Raw genomic sequence first — 20,190 nt, forward strand, 5'->3', positions numbered from 1 at the left:
GCACACATGCATTATATTATATATATGCAAAGAGCATCTTCTTAATATGTCTGTCGAGATACACATTTGTATAGATGCATGAAAAGACTTTTTGTTAAGAGGCATAAAATAGTTTATGCTTAAACTTGAGAAAATGGTTTTTAACAAAGCCCTTTCTTTCAACTACTGCTTTTTAAACCTTCTTGATACAAGAATAGCATGTTCTTGGTACATGGCCATTACTGGATAAGCACTGCATAATAAGTATTCTACAGGAATACTACAGTCACTTAAAAATAAATTTAATGTGAATCTATATCAGATAATATATGTCCTGGCAGAACACCTACTTCTGTAACCATGCAGCTCTTATCAAGAAAGAGAGAATCATTAATATTACATTAAAAGTAAGAAATATTCCATTTAAGCTGAGAGAAGGAAGAACTTATGAAGAACCTGAATGGCTGCCTCTCCACTTTATCTATACCTTTTTCTCCCTATCCAATCAGTGTGAAGGTGGAAAAAAAAAAAAGTCAGCAGGTGAAGGAAATAACAGAACCCCATCCAGGTAAATGAAAAACATTCTTTGCCAGCTGCTAACAAGTTTTCCTATTGATTGTGACAGAAGTAGCAATTACATGTCTTTTTTATTATTCTATGGCAAGATACTGTTTTTTTTTTTTTTTTTTTTCAGAGATGAAGATGATCTGATGTGAACAGAGCCCAGAGCAACCTCTCAGTTGATCATTCATGAAATCCAAATTCCTACATTTGGTTTAATTGTACTAGTAAATTCAAGAAAACGGTAAAATTCCCAGACACTTCAGTATACTGTCTGCTTTATCCTGGGGGCTTCATAAGTCAACTCTTAATAATTTTAATTGCATAACACATCTTTGCATTTTTATACAGTAGTGCTATCAAAGTGATGATCTGGGGATTTGGGTAGACTGTATGACCTGAATGAAAAGCTACTACCTCAGATATCCACATACATGTTTAGGATTTTAAGAAACACAAATCTTCTGGATCTACTTGAGGACTTATTTTGTCCTTCTGCAAATATGAAAAATTGAATTAAAAAGAGAAATGGGATGATGGAGGTATGTAAATTATTAAATAGAGGTTCCACTATACACTTGTACTGTGGCAGCTGGGGTAGTGGGAGAGGTAAGTAAAGGAAATTCAAATCTTGAAAAACACAGCTTTTGGCAAGAGTGCTAAAACAGACAAAAAAGAAAGTACTGAATTAATCAGTACTTAAACTTAAAAAAAAAGTACTTAACAATATACTTGGACACTAAACTTGCCTTCTAAATTTTTTTTGTCCATTTTCTGCATATTGAGACAGACAATAGAATGCTAGTTTGGTCCAACTTTTTTAACACTCTGTTTTGGAAGAACTGATGAAGTTGTCCCTCCATGCTATGGATCGACTTTATTTGCTACTCTCGGCAACATAGCACATACCACAATGAGAAGTTTGTGGTCTGAAAAAGCTAGGATTACACTCCCTCAGGGTCAAGCAACACCAAACCAGTATTTTTATACATTTCCTCACTGGTAAAAAGACACACTTAAGATGTTTAACAATCAACTACTAGTACTAAAACAATGCCAAGTAGGAAGCAATATAGATCAAAAAGCTAAACAAGACTGTATGTGAAGCACTGTGGCTCCTTTACCTTCTGTATCATTACACTTCAGAACTACCAGTTCAGCAGCCTGCACTTTAAAGATCAGACAGCAAACATGACCTTCCAGATATTAAAACCTTAGGGGAAAAAAGGAAAAAAAAAGTTCCAACATCTTATTATTTACCTGAAAGGAAGATACGAAACGCTTCCAGCCAATACAAGCCTGTACACATCTTCTGGTGATTCTCTCAGGTATATTATCTGTTTTTATGGGAGAAGAGGGAAAAAAATATTTTAAGATTCATATGAATAACTTCAAGTCACTTGTTTACTACAGGTGGCATAATTATATAACACAAAGTTTGAAAATGCTGGGAGGGAATGCCACCAAGAACAAAAGAAGGCAAGTGTGCACCAATAAGACTAATACAGAGCAAAACAATAAAAAATACTGGTCAACCTATGTCAACATATATTTTTAAACAAAATTTATAGGTTTGCCCAGTTCGTTCAACTTTCAGCTAGAGTGAAAAAGCTTCTGTCTTCCTAACTCTTCCATGTTTCTACTGCAACTCTGTTGGGCTGCTTTGTAGAACTATTTTTTTTCTGTGTATTAAACTTTTGTGATGTAAATCAAAATCCTAAAACCTTCAAAGACAGCAGCAAAGAATTATCAGGTTTACAAAAGTGTATATACTCAACAGACTGTGTACTAAAAACAGTAACTTGTACATGTTTGATTTTCCTACACCAGTACGTTTGCATTATTCTAAATCCTATTCTTCCTCCTTTGTACTGGTGAGGCAGTGTCCAATAACTAAATCCAGATGTCATAAAGGGGGAAAAAAAAAAAAATACATCTGTAGCTCGTGACACAAAGTCCTAAGAACAGAATGAACATACCTGAAATGTTACATATCAAAATTTCCACTCAGAAAAGAATTCAAGGAAGACCAACTCATGACAATATTCACATGGTCTTCCCTCACAACACACCTATCTCTCCTGTATAGCCCCTCACAATAAGGTTTGCTTAGAGAATACTGTAAAACTCCTCTACTATCACATCCTCCAATAGTCAAGCACCATTGCCAGCACAGCCAAGAGAAAACAACTGTTAATAAAAACAATGTGGTGATTAATATGTCATTGTTCAATAACTTCTTTTTAATACTTTTTCTTTAGAACTGCATTAACTAAGCATTAAAACACTCCAGGAAGCTATTTTTTCACTAAAGTTCAGCAAAAGTATTTACATCTGTTTTATTAATGACTTTTTTTTTCCATTACGAATTAGCAATCCTAATGCTAATGCATATTAGTTAAATACGCCCCAAAATTTAAGTCTGGCATTTTTGCTCTGCCCTTTTTTTTTTCTTTTAAAAGTTGGCATTGTCTTTCAAAATTCTTTTACACTGCTACAAAACTAGTTTGAACAAATAGTTTAACGTCTCCTCAATATCTTCTCTGCACAAACATATATACAGTCTTGTGAGGTAAAAACGGGAGGTGGAATAGATTTCGGGGGGGGGGGAAAAAAGCTTGAAATATCTTCAACAGACAGCTAAAACATATATGGTAACAGGTGACCCCTCTTGTTTTTCCTCTATTTGATTACTGTTAATTATTTTCTGAGCATTCTTCCTGTGCAATTAGCAAAACCAAAGGGAAAAAAAAAAAATCTGTTTTGTTCAAGTAGTTTAGTAAGGTAATGAAAAACACACCTTGCATGTATGTGTGCATGTGTCTTCACTAGGGTGGAGTAAGTGAATTTTGCATTTAAATTTGTGAACATACACCCAGAATAAAAAAAGATTAAAAATATAATAATTTAAGAGCTCCTCCTCAGATGCCCAAGTATACGTTCTGTTCTGCAGGCATATGTTACACGCAATTCATTGCCCGAATTGGTTACAAAGGTCATGTTTCAAAAATTTTCACGTGGTATGCTTTGATACAGTCATACTTTGCATCTCACAGCATGACAAGCACGGATTTCCTACAGTCATATAACACAGCAATGCTTATCAGAGAAAGAGCCCTGCTCTTTCTGAATTAACAAATAGAGAAGACTGAAATTAAACAGCAGAAACAGAGTTTGTACCCAGAAATGAGTCACCTGGAAAAAAGTTGGTATTCAGTGCTGCCAGGCTGGGTAATACAGAGCTCTACTTGTACAACAGGCAAATAGAAATGCTGCTAAAAAATGCAGCTCCCCTGTAGCTCAGAATGGAAAAGGATTCCTCCCAAATCTCAGCTGAGCTTTTACCAGCTTCCTGAACAATACAAGCTTCAACACAGGAGCATCTGTTTGCAAATCTAATGGCAACAGAAAGAGGTTTTTGCCCTAACAACGTTATGTTACAATACGTCTAAATAACACCACATAGGATTGAAACTCGCTTGTTCTCAAGCAAAGATCAAACTTCTGAAATGGCGTTACTAGTGAAGTTGCTAGAAACACCATGAAGATGTACGCATGCACAAGTGTATGGACTTTCCTTGATATAGTTGCACACTCACCACAGACAAGGACACTTAGAAAAGCCAACGTGACAAAACAACAACAACAACAACAAAACGACTCTGAACTGGAAAGTCTGCTATAATTTAGTACATACAAAAAACACACTGTGAGAAGATGGCATTTTTTCAGTGCAGACAAACTTAGAGGAACAAGTACTAAGCAAAAATGCACCACACTTCCAGTATGTGTGAAACAATATACAGTATATTCACTGAATTAGGAAGCTCTTCGATATAGTTGGATTACTAATTTTCTGAAACAAAGAGAGATCCTTGTACACTTCAGCTGTGACACTACTATACACTTAAGATGTGATGTGTGAACAGAGACAGCAGGTGATGAAATGGACAGATTGGAGTTCTCCGTGAAAAGAGTCTTACAAAAACATTGGGTTAATAGGATGGTATCTGGGCAGGTGCTTCAAAGGGAAGAATGGCATTCAACCTCTAGACAGAATGGGAAAGACCATGAACTGATACATTGTTCACAAGGAAAGTATCCCAGCAGTAACACAGCAGAAGTTGTGACAGTCAAAGTGGAGACAGAATCAGTGCTAGCACAGTTTAGGACCACAAGAGAACACAGCAAAAAATCTTGGATGTGTGCAAGGCTGGATGAAAGACAAACCTGAGTGAGCCTGGGCTCAAGCTAGTGGTGAACCAGACTCCAAATGTAGAAAGTGGCAGTAAGTGAGACTAAAAAAGTGGGACAAGGAGCAACAGATGTCAAGGCAGCAGAGGCCACACCTGCATTTGGATTAGTGCACAGCAGCAGAAATGCATCTGTAGACCATAAGCTGGCTATGAAGACTTGAGCTCTGTACTGTACACTTCCAATGTTTTTTTTAACTGCAGCTTAGTCCTAGTGTGGTCCTGTGGACTGGACACCCATTACCTGCTGGGACTCTTTCTAGACCGCTCCATGTAGTGAGCCAAAATGAAGTGAGCAAGGATTTAAGGAGAGATTCACTTCAAACGCGCACTCCTGATACAGACTGAAGAGGTAATACAGACACACTGAGAAACCCCTCATAGCATAAGGTCAGAGTGGCAGCTACTCTTTCTGACCAGGAGGAGGTCACTAAATCCTTAAAGACGAATGATTTCATAGGAATGCTGTGGGTGAATAAAGCTGAGGATTACAGAAAGGCAGAGAATGACAGACAGTAGAAATGATTAGAGAGACCTCTGGCAGACAGAATTATTGGAAGTAAAAAGAGTTTTTTAAGGCAGTCAGCAGAACTGCAGGCTAAGAAAAGATGAGTATGGAAATGTTGAGCTGATGAATAGCAAAACAAAGACATTTCCAGATATATCTGTATATTCATAAAGTGTGTACAAGGGCGAAGACAGAAAATGAGAAGAGACATGCCTCTAGAAATATACATCATTTGAAACCAGTTTGACTAGATGCTGAATCTAGGCTTGGCTACTTACATTTCTGCAGTGCTTTCTAAGATTACAGAAACTCACAAATAACGCTGCTTTCTGAAGCTAATGCCAGTAAAACAATCAACAAGAGTTACTATTAAAAGGATCTGTCACTGTAAATTTAAAGTAAACATATCAACAGATATTTTGCATAAACAGGTATTTTCTGTTTTTTGTTTTTTTTTTTTTTGTCTTTCTTGTACATAGAAATGGAGAAACATCTATTCAAACACTACATTTACTTCCCAAAGGGCTCCCTTCCTCAAAGCCAGAAAAACACTAAACAAGTATTTTTTTTATATTTAATAAAAAAAAATATATTAATTAAAATTCTGTTTTCTGGAGACATGAATGAAGTTGTGCTACAGTACAGTTGCATTGGTTTTAGAACTTTCCTACAATCATATACAAGTGCAGATCCATGTACATAGATCCCTACATACCCACACACAAAAAAAATACACACAGAAAAACCCTTAAAGGCCTTTAAAAATCTTTTTCTTAAGTATTTTCCAGTAAAATTGTTAAGGAAAAATAAGGAAATTGTTATAATAAGGAACTGACATCTTTCAAAATAACACACTGCTTATCACCCTGTATAAACACTTGCGTACCACCTCTTTAAAAATTTGTTTTCCTTATGCAAACAAAGGAAAAAAAAAATATCCTACTGAACATCAAAATACAGCCAGAAATTTGCCATTAGCAGTTGAACCACTAACATTGCTCTAATCATCCTTTTCATTTAGGACATCTGTTTCTGATTACAGGACTGCATGGAGCTCTGTGAACGGTCAAGAGCCATCCAAGCGCTGAGCACTGGGAAAGGTACACTCGAGCACTGCTCCTGCCAACATTGCCATGTCGTCCAACAGCCACTGTAATGTTCGCTCAGTGAAATGGAAGGGCTTGCAGCTCTTGGCTACTAACTCCTCATTTATGAGCACTTAAAATCACCCAGAGAATGAGAGTTCTCGTAGAGCAAGCTGTGTTACTGCCTGATTCACACTACTGCTTTTGAACTAGTCCTACTTCAGACAGAGGCCTCCCAGATTATGATCTTGAAAACAGTATTCACAATAGGATGAGAATTATTCCTGGTAGAAAAAGGAAACAAGGCTTTCATTAAAAAAAAAATATATATATTATCTTTGAACCATGGAATTACCAAGCAAAATAGTAACACTGAACCCGAGACAAAATATGTTTGATAATAACAATCTTTGATATAATTTGTTATTTTTTCAGGAAAATGAAATAGGCTATTTCAACATGCTATACTGTTAAGAAACTGTATTGACTCGAGTCTGTAAATAACACTTCAAATTCACGTTGATGAAGTGCTTGGTGTAATCAACTTTATTTTCCTGCCCACCCTTAAGTGCAAAATCTTCTTAAAGTTGTTACCTAAATCACACACTTTACCGTACTGACATAAAAGCAAGAAAACAATGAGATGATCCAATTTAAACTGCTTGCAAGCATATTTCATGTAATACAACTGTATTAAAAAAATCTCACCCAAAGTAATCTGAACCACCACAACCTGCAAAAAAACACAAACCACCTGTTCTGAATAAATACAGTAACTACGATGTGACTAAACACAAAACAAAAGCTCACACACATGCATCATTTTACTATAATTTAAAAGTATTAAATGTTTTATGTTATTAAAACCTCAATGAATATCCTATCAGTTAATACATTAAACTTCCTAGCAATATGCCTTAGAGGAAAACATTACATACAGAAAAATTAAAACAAATTTATTAGAATAGAAGCTTCCTGCATGGATTTGTGGCATACTGAAGAAATGCACGTGTAGCCAACAGTCCCTTTATTAGCAGAAACAGTTGTTAAGTCAATAGATGTGGCAGAGAGGGAATAACTGCCTGTTTCTCGCAACTTTCCTTGTTCGTCACAAATGAAAGCAAGAAACCTCCAATTACTTTTTAAACAGTGGAGAGGAGGCATGGAAAACCCTGCTAGCTGGGAACATCAGTACTTCATGACAACGAAGAAAGCAAGCTAGTACTACAATGAGGGACCCCCAGAGAGCAACCCCATGGAGACAAGCAGTCTGGTAAGAACACGGTGAGGAACAACCAGTAGAAAAAGCAGGAAAAATTGCCACCATGAAAGCCAATCATGATTTCCAAAGTACAATTCAGACGAGGTAGTTTTTTAGAGGACTTGAACACAGAGAAAGACAAAAGGCTTGAGGCAACATTTGCTTAAATGAAGTGCCAGTACTTCTTTGTCCATCTCCTCTTTGGTATTCACTGGTCAACCATAAACACTCTGCACCAAAATGTAGCTGAGGGTAAACACAGTTTACCCACCACGAATTTGAGCTCTGTATCAGTTACCCATTTACTACTACTCAGCTTGTACCACTTAGTAAACAGATTTACCGCCTTTCCTACCGCATAGCCAGAGATAATTATGCAAGTGCCACTATAAAAGCAGAACAGTTCAACATTACACAGGCTGGTGCTAATTGCTTCTACAACTTCCAACTCCTACCCCACATTAGGCCCACAACTAGGAAGGACGCTAGCAAATTGGAAAGGCAAAAACAGTACTATGGATCAGAACGGATGAAGGAAACGCTGCTTACCCTGAAGAAAGAAGATGAGAAAATAGACAAAGTACAGAGATGAGTCCTGGAGAAGGTGACCTGAATTACAGCAGTTCATGGGGCGGTACCCTCGGAGGGTCGCCCTCCAAGTACATAATTAGTGCCAGGCCTGAGAAAAGAAACACTGTTACTAAGTTAATGCAGCCAAGGGGAGAGGGGGGAGCTTGGGAATTAGGTGGACAGGGCACAGAGGGTACATTTTCTTTCTTAATACAGAAGGAGCAATGGTGGAAGAAGCAGACTTTCCTCACCCACAGCCAAGTCCTGGCGAAAATCAAGAGAAGCCACTGTAGAGATCAACTCAGAAGATCACTGCTGCTTTGGTAGAGTGGTAAGGCCTGAACAGTGCAGACAGCTTACAAGGAAAAGCAGGTTTTCTTTAGAAGGTGAAGAACAAAGGTGTTTTTTTTTCCCCGTCCCTTCTTTCCCCTCACCCCTTCCACCCCAAGTAAAAAGTTTAAACATTGAACCCCAACACACCACATCTGGCTATGCTTTGTGTGGCTGAACATGACCAATTTATGCTAATCTACACAGAATAAAATTATTCCCAGTATGCATTATATTATCTGTAAAAATGAAACAAAATACAGAATTAAAATAGATGGAAGATGAACAATATAGGGATTAAGAACTAAATTGTTAAGATTTACTCTAAAAAATCATATTGTACTATAAAACTACATATATAACAGTGTATCGGAAACTTTGTTCTTCATCTTTAAGGCCATGTTACACTGAAGAGCCCTGTAGCTTGAGTTAGGCTGTGCTGTCACATCAAAGTACACCTGGAAGGAAGCAGCTGATGCGGGAGGGGGAAGAAAGAAGTGTGTAGCCTGGATGACCCCTTCAGAAACTATCTCCACTAAAGAGGAAAGAAAGACAAGTTAGATGAAGATGGGGGAGTGGGAACATTATAACACATCAACTGTGAAAGAAAGACTGGGAACAGACTTTTCTGGTAAACCAGAACTCTAACAGCTGCCCTTACACTTCACCACAGTTAACGAAGACTTTCGTAATTGCCTTAATTGTCAAAATGAGCATTTCCCCACACAATTAATACACACAGGCTTATATATATTTTAACAAAAGATGTCAAATCATAAATCATGCCAATATATCCCAATTCCTTTATGCAGAAGTTAAATAACATTCTGTTTAAGAATATAAATTTAAGGTCATTGAGCCTTTAAAAGACAGATTTCCAAGTTGCTAGCATAAAAATATTGAGAGTTTATGAAGACATGCAAGTGCCAGAGAAGAACTAGTTACATACATTTAATTATAGTTTAATGTAGTCATGTGGTCAAGTGTGATTGTGCTTAGAAAAAAAAAAAAAGTACAAAAACACAAAGCACACAAACTTACTGTATCTGTGCTATTCCTGAAAGCCATCAGCCTACTATTCCTAACAAATAGCTTAAAACATCTGCATCTACAGAGCACTTTGCATCCAAAACTATACTTACATCAAAAGCTTTAAAACACACACAGCGCTACTTTCATGACTAAGTCTACGGAGGCTACTTCTATTTACTTCCTTGCTCTTCCCACCTGAACTCCTTCGTGATGCACTGCCACACAGTACCTCAACCTAAAGTAAGTAGTTGATGTGGGAACCCACCATGAAGCTAAAAAAGGAAAAGATACTGAACAAGAAAAAATATTAAACCCACAGAAAACAAAATAGAAGAACAATCTACCACTGACACGGCACAGGATCAGAAATTAAAAGACAAAATTCAGTTCAAGCAATGAACAGCATTAACAACAGGACAGGGTCTAAACAATTAAAATTACAGGAAAGCGTCTCGCAGTTTTGACTAATGGCCAGATAGATCCTTCTTCATCAAAAAAGCAAAGCACTCTGAACTGTGAAAGTAGCTGGATGCTTAAGCCTACATATGTTTAAAATAAAAAAGGTCTCAATATATTTCTTTCCAGTCAGGAAGTATGACTACAGACACATATTGTTCAGACATTCTGAGCAGACCCTAAGCCACTGCTTGCCTCAAAGTGAACAACCCAGTTCTCCCTGCAGAAAACTGGAATGTGGGAGGTATATGCCTGAATACTTCAGCACTGTCTGCTGTAATTAAGCCTGCTTCTTCATGAAAGATCAAAGGACACCATGGAAGAAAAGTAAGCCTCAGGGGCACAGTCCTTCTTTTGTGATCTTCTTTCACTGGAATACCTCCTACATCAATCTGTGAAGAAACTATATGCTACTTTACAGAAAAACCAGTACCAAAGCCAAAGTCTATTGCGTTTGAGAGAAAATTGGGTTCTAGCTTAAGTGATCTCAACACTACAACTTGTGATTATTCAAGAGAGACTCCTCCCCACTCAAGGAGGGGATGAATACTCCCATAGGGCTTCGCTTTGCTGCTGGTTCTTTAAGGAAAACTGCAGAAAGAATCAAAACGTATGATGCAAAAAAACTAAGTGCAGGTATCTGAATTCTGAAAATTATCTGTTATTTTGCCTAACCTCTTTCTGCCATACTTCAGCTGTCTGAAACTAGCCCTCCCACATGCACTGGCTAGTTGGTCATGATCTCTCTTCATACCTGAGCTGAATCTGTGCTCTGCAACTTCCATATCCTTCACTGTGGTTCTCTGAAGCAAAACACAATAGTACTGTGGCCAATAGCCTCCACTCCTCATTACTCTACTTTGCACAGTCGTAATCCATAGAGACCTTACGTATCCAAGCCTGTTGAAGTATCCTTCCAACTGCATATTAATATTGCAACACGGCTGGGCTAACGGATGATCACAGATAAGATCTGTGTTAATTTTTTTTTGTATACTTTTAAATAGCCAACCATATAAATAGCCATTTTCTCATTAGATTGTTTTGCTGTTAGTTAATTTTCTGTATTGTGGATTCTGCTCTAAATGTCAGATGTTGTGCTGCACTGTACTACTACACATATTCAGAATGATATTTTAGGGAAAAATGAATACTTCTTCCAATTAATGGCTGGTAACCAGTCTACTCTTGCTTCCTAGTCCTATGTTACGATGAAGTTGCTGGAAAGAAGTAGTCTTCCTAAACGCTGCAGCTATCTAGTTAACATATTGCCTTAACTGCAAACAAGTTTAGTAACTCATGTTGCCACCTTCCATGTGGTTTAAGAATACATACGTAAAACTTCTGTGTTTCAAATACGAGATTGTCAGATTTTGAAGTCTAGATCTTTATTTATAACAATTACTGAAGAAAACAGGTAACAGAGAAACCCTGGGGAGCAGGAAATGGATCTCATGCATAATGTAGAGAGGCAGCAAGGACACTGCCGCATCATAGCAAGTACTGTATCACCCTGCAGCTGGTAAACCAGAATGACCTAGGGCTACATGCACTCAGACCCCTCAAGTCTCCAACATGAAAAAACATGTAGGTTTTCCCTTTATTTCATTAGTAAGTGAACAAGAGAGATGGTTACATTCAAGGTATATTACAAGTCAAAGCACAACATGAATATAATACATCACACCTTTCATTCTTAAGCTGTCAGCATTTTACTCCCTGACTATACTTCCGTGTATCAAAACACCAATTCTATCAGATGTAGCTGTGATGTAAAGACTAGTTTTTTCCCTTTGTGGTCAGGGACCTGACTCAGTACATTCTCAGCCACCTCATACATTCCCAGGCTTTAGAGTGGCTCTAAACCTACCATGTGATCTCACACCTTCTCATAGGTTAACTGAAGAGATCAACTTAGATTGGAAAAGAAGAAAGTGGGGAAGAAAAAGTATTTTTAAATGTGAATGCAATGGGAAATGATAAACCGTACTTTGTGCAAGATAATATTTGTCTATTTTAAAAAGCAAGAACGTATGTGGGTGAGTGGGAGAAAGAAAAAACATCAAAAAGCAGTCATTTTTTTCTAAATGAAAATATTCGTAAATTTTATGAAATTAAAAAAAAAAAAAAATAAAATTCAGATTTTTTTCCAGTGGTGCTCTTAGTTCCTAGGAGCACAAATTGCACTGGAGAGGAAAAAAGCAAAACAAAACAAACCCAAAACACATACCTACTAGACTTTAAAAATTCTCTTAGTATGCGGTACGTTATTGCAAAATACATTGGTAGAAAGATTACTCAAGAAAAAAGAAATGCTTCTATCTTGCTGTTTTAAAAAGTGAGTATAAAAGAATGAACACATTTAACCAGCTGATATAATGGAAAAAATTTAAATACTTACTGCGTAGGAACCTATGAGGAATGCAGCGTTTGCTTGTTTTTTCTGATCAAAGCCAGTATAATGAACTATTTTCTTCCTTATCAATGAAAATGACTGTATCAAGAAATGAACAAGATTATAATTTTGCAGCATAAACTTTTAATGACTCCTTTTCTAAAATTAGAGGAATGTTCACCCTTTCAGCCATCTGTATTCAGAGGACCAAGTAGACAAATCCCTTCAAAGCTTCAGTGGAAGCTTCAGAGTCTACTGTATCCCCACCTAGATTATTTCAGTACTTTTCCCCGGTAAACTGCCTAAACAAATTTTTGACACAAATTACACTATTTTTTCTTTTTCTTCTTGAATGCATTTAATATCTGTGACTTCAAGCCCTATGCAATTGACATGCAGTTATGAGAAATAAATACATTACATGGCAGTAAATACATGACATTCTCAAAAAACATCACAAATTAAGGTCTCAACAGCTTTAAAAACGTAATTTATACTTTTTTAAAGAAATTTAGACTCATAAATCATAACATAAATCAGTTTTCTTCTAATAGTTGTTTCTAAAGTAATACTATATGAGATACACTAGAAAAGGCTTAAATAAAAACATTTTGAAAGCTTTTTTAAAATTAATCAGAAATAACTTTTAAAATTTTTTATCTCAGTCTTTAGCACATAGTTTCTTCAATTACCTTAGAGAGGAAGTGGAATAGCATTACCAATAGAAAGGACATCTGTAATAGCAAAACCTGTCCCTAAACTTGCCCTTGAAACAAATTTTGGTGTGCTTGAAACTTGATTAATGGCTAAAGTGTCATAAAGTACTGCTATTTAAATAGCAGTATTACTTGCTCAAATACTATTCAGCACACTTAAAATAAATAAATTCCAGATAACTAACAGTAGTATGTCCTCAGCAATCTTAATAATCTGTCCAATAACAAACCCATCATATTCAAAGTAATTACAATATATAGACTTTTATTGCTTCAGAGCACCCTGCAAACAGAAATCAAAGAATCTTGTCTCAGGTAAACCTGTTCTTAGTGCCACTGGGACCAAGTGAGACTGAATTATGCAAACCAATAGCAGTGACAGACACCAAGGGATGCCCCCTGCCAAAAAAAAAAAAAAAAAAAACACAAAACAAACAAAAAAACAGCTCTGTTAAACTATAAGGTTCTGCACGCTACCAATTTTCACAGTTCAGTGTCTCTTTCAAGATCTAAGCAGTTTTGAAGAGGCAAACCGTGATTCACATTAATGCTAATAAGCTTTTTATCTGCCTAACAGGTTTTATAGTCCAATTTCTGTTAGAGGTCAACTAACTTGAAGTCATTAATTTTAATTAATATAGGAACTCTGTTTTAAAGACATTATGCTCAATGGAGAGTCAATTCTGAAGATTACTGAGCATCCCTAAGAGAAGATAACCTATAGTGGGAACATGATAGTCTCCTTTAGGACCATGTGATAAATGCTATTAAAGATCAAATGTTTCTTCTTACAAAAAGAGATGTCAGTACCAGAAGAGAAACTAGAGTCAAAAAAAACTGCCACCTCAAATCAAAATGTGTTGTGTTCAGGCTGTCAATATTGTCAGATAGCTGAGAAGACTGAATTCCAGGAGGGGAGCTTTTCATTCAGAGAAGTCTGTATCCATTTAGCAACTGATCTTTTAGGAGCTTAATATTAGTTACTGTCACTTGCAACTTCTGGATCTTAAAGGCAAGCAGTTTTTCACTCCTAATCCTCCTGCTCCCCAAATATACCTGGATGAAATTTAGCATGCATTTTCAAAACTTAGCTTGCTTACAAGTCCAGGAAAATATCTCAGGAAAAAAAAAAATCTGGGCCATTTGTTTTTGTTCTTTAAAAAGAGAAGAATATTAAATACAAAAACAAGTGTTACCTTTAATTTCTTATTTAGTTTGCAGCAGTATCTGTAGACCATTGCCAGATTGAGTGGTCCAAAATCTGCATAAAAGCTATTTGGAGAAAGAAAGAAAAATTGTACATTAAAAAAAAACAAAATCATTTATACAGTTTAAGCCAGATGAACAAAGTGAGGAGTAGTAATATACAAGTGCATCACGCTTCATTTCAGGTAGCTGTAGAGAGCAATAAGGTCTCCCCTGAGCCTCCTCTTCTCCAGACTAAACAACCCCAGTTCCCTCATCCGCTCCTCATAGGACTTGTGTTCCAGGCCCCTCACCAGCTTCATAGCCCTGCTCTGGACATGCTCCAGGGCCTCGATGTCCTTCTTGTAGTGAGGGGCCCAAAGCTGAACACAGTACTCGAGGTGCGGCCTCACCAGAGCTGAGTACAGGGGAATGATCACCTCCCTGGTCCTTCCTGATACAAGCCAGGATGCCATTAACCTTCTTGGCCACCTGGGCACACTGCCAGCTCATGTTCAGGTGAGCATCGACCCACACCCCCAGATGCTTTTCCTCTGCACAGCTTTCCAGACACTCTGCCCCAAGCCTGTAGCGCTGCATGGGGTTGTGGCCAAATACAGGACCCAGCACTTATCCATGTTGAACCTCATCCCACTGGCCTGCCCATCAACCCATCCTGTTCAGGTCCCTCTGCAGGGCCTTCCCACCCTCCGGCAGATCGACACTTCTCCCTAAACTGGCGTCGTCTCTAAACTTACTGAGGCTGCACTCAAATCCCTCATCCAAATCACCACGAATGGAACCCTGAGGAATACCACTTGTGACCAGTCTGCAGATGGATTTAACAACATTCACCACCACTCTCTGGGCCCAGCCATCTAGCCAGCTTTTAACCCAGCAGAGAGTGTACCTGTCCAGCCCACGGGCTGTCAGCTTCTCCAGGAGAATACTGTGGGAGACCACGTCAAAGGCTTTGCTGAAGTCTAGGCAGACTACGTCAACAGCCTGTCCCCTGTCCCCAAGGTGGGTCACCCATTCATAGAAGGAGATGAGATTGGTCAGGCAGGACCTGACTTTCATGAACCCATGCTGGGTTAATGATCCCCTGGTTGTCCTGCACATGCTGTCTGATTACACTCAAGATGATCTGTTCCATCACCTTTCCTGGCACTGAGGTCAGGCTGACAGGCCTGTAGTCCCCTGGGTCCTCCTTATGACCCTCCTTATAGATGGGCGTCACATTAGCAAGTCTCCAGTAATCTTTTAACTGGAACAAAAACCTTTTCCTATTTTCCACACACCACCACACAAGGAAACTGGAATACTCAAGATCTGAATAATTCTCAATATTATACCACTCTATGATAACTATTTAGAAACTGTTTTAAGAGCAACCCAAATGGTCATCTTTAAAATAAGGCAACTAATAGTAACTCACAAATATTTTGAAAACATGTTTGACTATATATACATACTGTTCTTTGTACACTCTACAGTAAAATACGTCAATTAAATAAAGATACAGCGTGTGTTACTGCTAGAGAAAAGTGAGCACTGGGAATAAATATTCATTAGTAATTGCAAAAACAGTAAGCATGTCCTTGGTCAAAAATATTTCAAAAATTAGTAGCATTCCAAATCACACACAAAGGCATATCCTGATCACTGCAGGGGAAATAATATATCCATTCTTGGCTCATAACGGCTTGAATTAATTTTGCCAGCTTTTTCTCTTATTCTAGGAAGTTTAAACACCCCACTTCATACTTCAGCAACTAAAGACATCCCTTTCAGCTCAATAGTCCAAGTGCATTTCTGAATATATTGGAACATGTTGCAACAACTTGTCTTCTAACAAGAATGGGTATAATGAAAGCTTCTGCTCTGAAAGGATTTTTAAGAAATCCTGATGGGAAGCCAAGAAACCATTCTAAGACATATAAATCATTATGGCAGATAAGTCTGAGAGGACAGACGCATATAATTAGCTCTATAATGGAAATAGTATGTTTCCCTCAGCTACATTTAAAAACAGAACGTCAATTAGGCTGGTTTCTCATTACTGCTGTTCTAATTTATTCCAATGATCTGTAAAAAAACAAAAAAATAAGTCTGTACTTACTTCTCATACACAAGTTCATCGTCTATGCAGAAATAATGGGTATTTGCAGCTCCACTCTTTGGTTTTTGGCAGAGAATTGCAAAATAAAGGCGATCTGAAACACAAGAAAATGTAGGGCTTTTATAAACAACCCACTTCTCCACAGCATGTCTGAAGTATTACCTGTCAGCAGAACAACTTTAAAAGGCTCGAGAGTGCTCCTCAGGTGCCAGCTAACAAGGCACACCGCGGCTGAGGGCCTGTGCTTGGCAGTGCTCCCTCGGCCCACACCCGAGGGACCCTGCCCTGCTCCTCCTGGTGTAGGGGCAGGCCACACGGCTGCTCTCCTGAGCACCACAGCCCCCATCTGGACACAGCACCTACGTGAAGCCCAGCCACGAAACGCCCCCACACCTCTGTCCTGGCCTGGTGCCACCATCACAGCCCGGCGGCCTCCACAGGGGTGCCTGCCCTGACCCATGTTCCCCTCAGCAGGGGGTGGGGGGATAACAAGCACCATTGATATTCACATAGATACAATTTCTTTATTTTATTTTATTTTATTTTTTTATGGCCTGGGGAGCTGTAGGCCCATTGAACTTTAAACGCTGACTGTGCTGCCGCTGTAAATTGCTGTGCTTCTGGTAATTGGTCAATAAAATTTGATGCCTTGCAGCAGCATAGCAATTCTTTTTTTTATTTATTTTTTTCCTTCCTGCTGAAAAAGCGTCATTATTGTAAAATACACAGAGTAAAAGTCCAGCTTAAAAGGAACGATTATTTTTTTTTCTTTTTGCAAACTAGTTGTCCAGAGTGGATGTATTTACTTTAATATCCAAATATCACCTGTATTTAAATACCAAAGTGTAACTTTTCTAAAAGAACAACCTCTTCCTAAGAGCAGAGAAAAAAATCACTTCGTTTCAAACAAAAGTCCCCCATGACTAGCACTTAGAAATCATTACCTGAATCTTGAAAAGATAAATGTGGAAATATCTTTTTAAATGCTGTAAAGTACACCATGAATGGAGTCTGCATGCCTGTATCTTGACACTCACAACAATATCTGGGGAGGGGGTGCAGACACCCCCACCAGACAGAATACCTCTGCTAAAGGCAGATTTCCATACAACGCCAGCCCGAAGTTTGGCTTACACATTTACAGGTCAGGCGCAACCACTGGGAAATGCACTCGCTCCTGAGCAAGTCAGGTACCTACTTCCTCTGGTGTCAGCTACAGAAAAAAAAAAAAAAACAGGGATTTAATTTCTGATAGTCCCATCTTGCTGGCACATCAGCTGCAATACTAGCTGGGAAGTGCGGCACTGCTTAGGAACTTCTGTAACTTGCAGCATTTACCAAAGCACCTCCGAAAAACTTGCCAAAGGAGAAAACCTCCAGAGTAATGCTGTGGGTTAAGAAGTGAATAAACTGGCCCCAAAGGAAAGTAAGTCTGGAGAAGCAAGTGTGCCAACACCCCACATGGATCCAACACCTTCACAGGCAGGCAGTCCTGGAAAAGGGCTCAAGTTGACTCCTTACGGGCAGAAGGAGCACAGGGATCCCACAACTCCCCTGGCACCTGTCCCCCCCACTGAATTCCTCCCTGTGCTGTGTCAAAATGTGTTTGCATGTATCCGAGACTGCAGCAGGTATGCTAGCTCACCTACAGAAATATAACAATTAAAAAAAAAAAAAGCTGCTTTGCTGGTTTACTTCCCTCTGCCCTGAAAATGAGCTCTAACATGTGAATGGGGGGAAGGTCTGAGGGCTCATGAGGAAGCAAAAAGGAGAACTGAGAGGATATGATATCTAGGGATTGTGTTTAAACCGGCACTGCTAGATGAAACACATGTCAGACTACAGCCCTGAGCTACAATTTCACACTACTTCTAAACTGATTTAATGGCTAGCTGCCATCAGGTTTCTTACAAGTTTTCTTTTGGGTTAGATCGCTAAACCAGCCAGCCTACTGTGGGTTAGCAGTGGCCACACACTGCCAGGATTTTTCCCTCAACGGCATCTGTCCTTTAGATCCACTCTAATTTTTGACTAAGATTGAGCTCTCGGTGCACACAAACAGCATTGACATCGAGGTCTGGGCAGAATGGCTGCAGCACTCGGACTGGCATGCTACCCTCTTGCATGCCAACTTCTTCACATAAGCTTTACATCACTTTTGAAAATATAAAAGCAATACAGAAAGAGTAATCCCAAATCCTCAAAAGAAAGAACAAAAAATATAAAGAAAGAAACACATTTGAATAGGTCAAAAGCCTAAAACAACCCAGCATTTTTCTCTAAAACAAGATTTGGAATACATGAATCACTTGTTTCCTCAGTGGTCCGACTTTTACTGAAAATTTTCAGCAGCTTGCCTTTTCAGCAGACATTTCAGCAGAAAATGTCCAGCAAAAATAAGAATTCATCTCTTCAGTGAGTAACATGCATGTGGCCTTTTGAAATGCTGTTAGTATTCAGCTCTGCACTGGTATGTTTGGATCGTGTTAATTGTAGTCATTCTTAAAACACCTGAAAGAATTTAGCAAGAAACTCAAGTTTAATGACTGTACAGAACTGCCTCACAATAAGAGCAGCGTGTGTCAAATTCCAATATCCTGACAAGCTGTCCCTTCCAGTGCACTACTAACAATCGCTCCCTATTATGTAAACAGCAGGCTCCATCTTTTAAAAGTGTTTCCTACAAGGAGATTTTAGAAATAAGCTGCACAGCTTTCTCCCATGCGTGTATTTACCTTTTTACTGGCTAACCAGCCTGATACAATACAAATGGTAAATTACTCACCATGCCTATTTTCACCTGGTGTGTTGGTTTTTTGTGCTTTTTTTTTTTTTTGTGGCAAACACATTCCCAGTTCTGTTTACAGTAACCAAGGATTAACGTGTTAATTTTTGAACATGAGTAACACAGAGAGACAAGAATTTCTTCATTAAGGATAAAATTGCAGGACCAGGGTTTATACATAAAATACACTGGAGCAGCAGTAAACTTATTTCAATAGGACTCCACAAAGGTTTGGGCTGCAGGAGAAAGGCTTCCATTTTAATATTTTTATGCTTCGTTTGTTAATTTTAACTTTTCAGTATCTCATTTACATGTAATGTATTCGAGTACATCCAGATTCTTGCAAATTTCTGATAAAAGGTCATCATAAAATTATCATAAACTAGAGCAGATCTTTCTAATCGTCTTTCAGAAGAATAAGAAAGCAGGGCTTACTGCCTTCCAGGCTGCATCTGCACTGCAATTAGGAGATATGACTGCAGTACATTAGATGTACTTCAATTACATTTAATTTTGTTTGCCTCAAATAACAAAATAGTTAAAACACAGAAACATGGACTTCACTGTCGGCAATTAATTTGAGTAAGCATCCACTGTACAACAAAATGAGCCTGTAGACCCCTAACTGAGGGCTATGTTTCCACAGCTCTGCTACTGCTAGTACAAAAACTACTGAGATTAAAGCTAGCACAAGCATGTCTACACAAGCTATAATAATCACACATCTGATTTCAGTGTGCACAGGAAGAAATGCATTTTGCTTGTTTTTCAGATCTACAGTGTTCTGTGGAAGCATGCCTACAGAAAACTGAGAGCTGCCACTTCATAATCATATTCACGTGAATACAGAGATGACAAAGTAATCTCCTTGCCTTTACTCTCAATAAGCCTGATGCTTCTTCGGATCTGCTGTAAAGGCTTTAGAGAAAAAAAATTCAGTAATTTCATGAGG

General features: G+C 38.3%; 1 protein-coding gene across 7 annotated transcripts in view; it reads right to left on the reverse strand.

Annotated features, from left to right (window-relative positions):
- CDC14B (cell division cycle 14B) overlaps window positions 1–20,190 on the reverse strand; it is a 46,260-nt gene that overhangs the window by 22,633 nt on the left and 3,437 nt on the right. For all 7 annotated transcript variants that reach the window (XM_032205484.1, XM_032205482.1, XM_032205486.1 and 4 more), the window contains exons 2-5: window positions 16,454–16,547; window positions 14,343–14,418; window positions 12,437–12,529; window positions 1,801–1,877 (exon numbers count right to left, since the gene is read on the reverse strand). In XM_032205484.1, coding sequence (XP_032061375.1) covers window positions 1,801–1,877; window positions 12,437–12,529; window positions 14,343–14,418; window positions 16,454–16,547 — 340 coding nt within the window. The remainder of the gene's footprint in view (window positions 1–1,800; window positions 1,878–12,436; window positions 12,530–14,342; window positions 14,419–16,453; window positions 16,548–20,190) is intronic.

The sequence above is a fragment of the Aythya fuligula genome, chromosome Z (genome assembly GCF_009819795.1).
Source record: "Aythya fuligula isolate bAytFul2 chromosome Z, bAytFul2.pri, whole genome shotgun sequence".
Taxonomy (NCBI): domain Eukaryota; kingdom Metazoa; phylum Chordata; class Aves; order Anseriformes; family Anatidae; genus Aythya; species Aythya fuligula.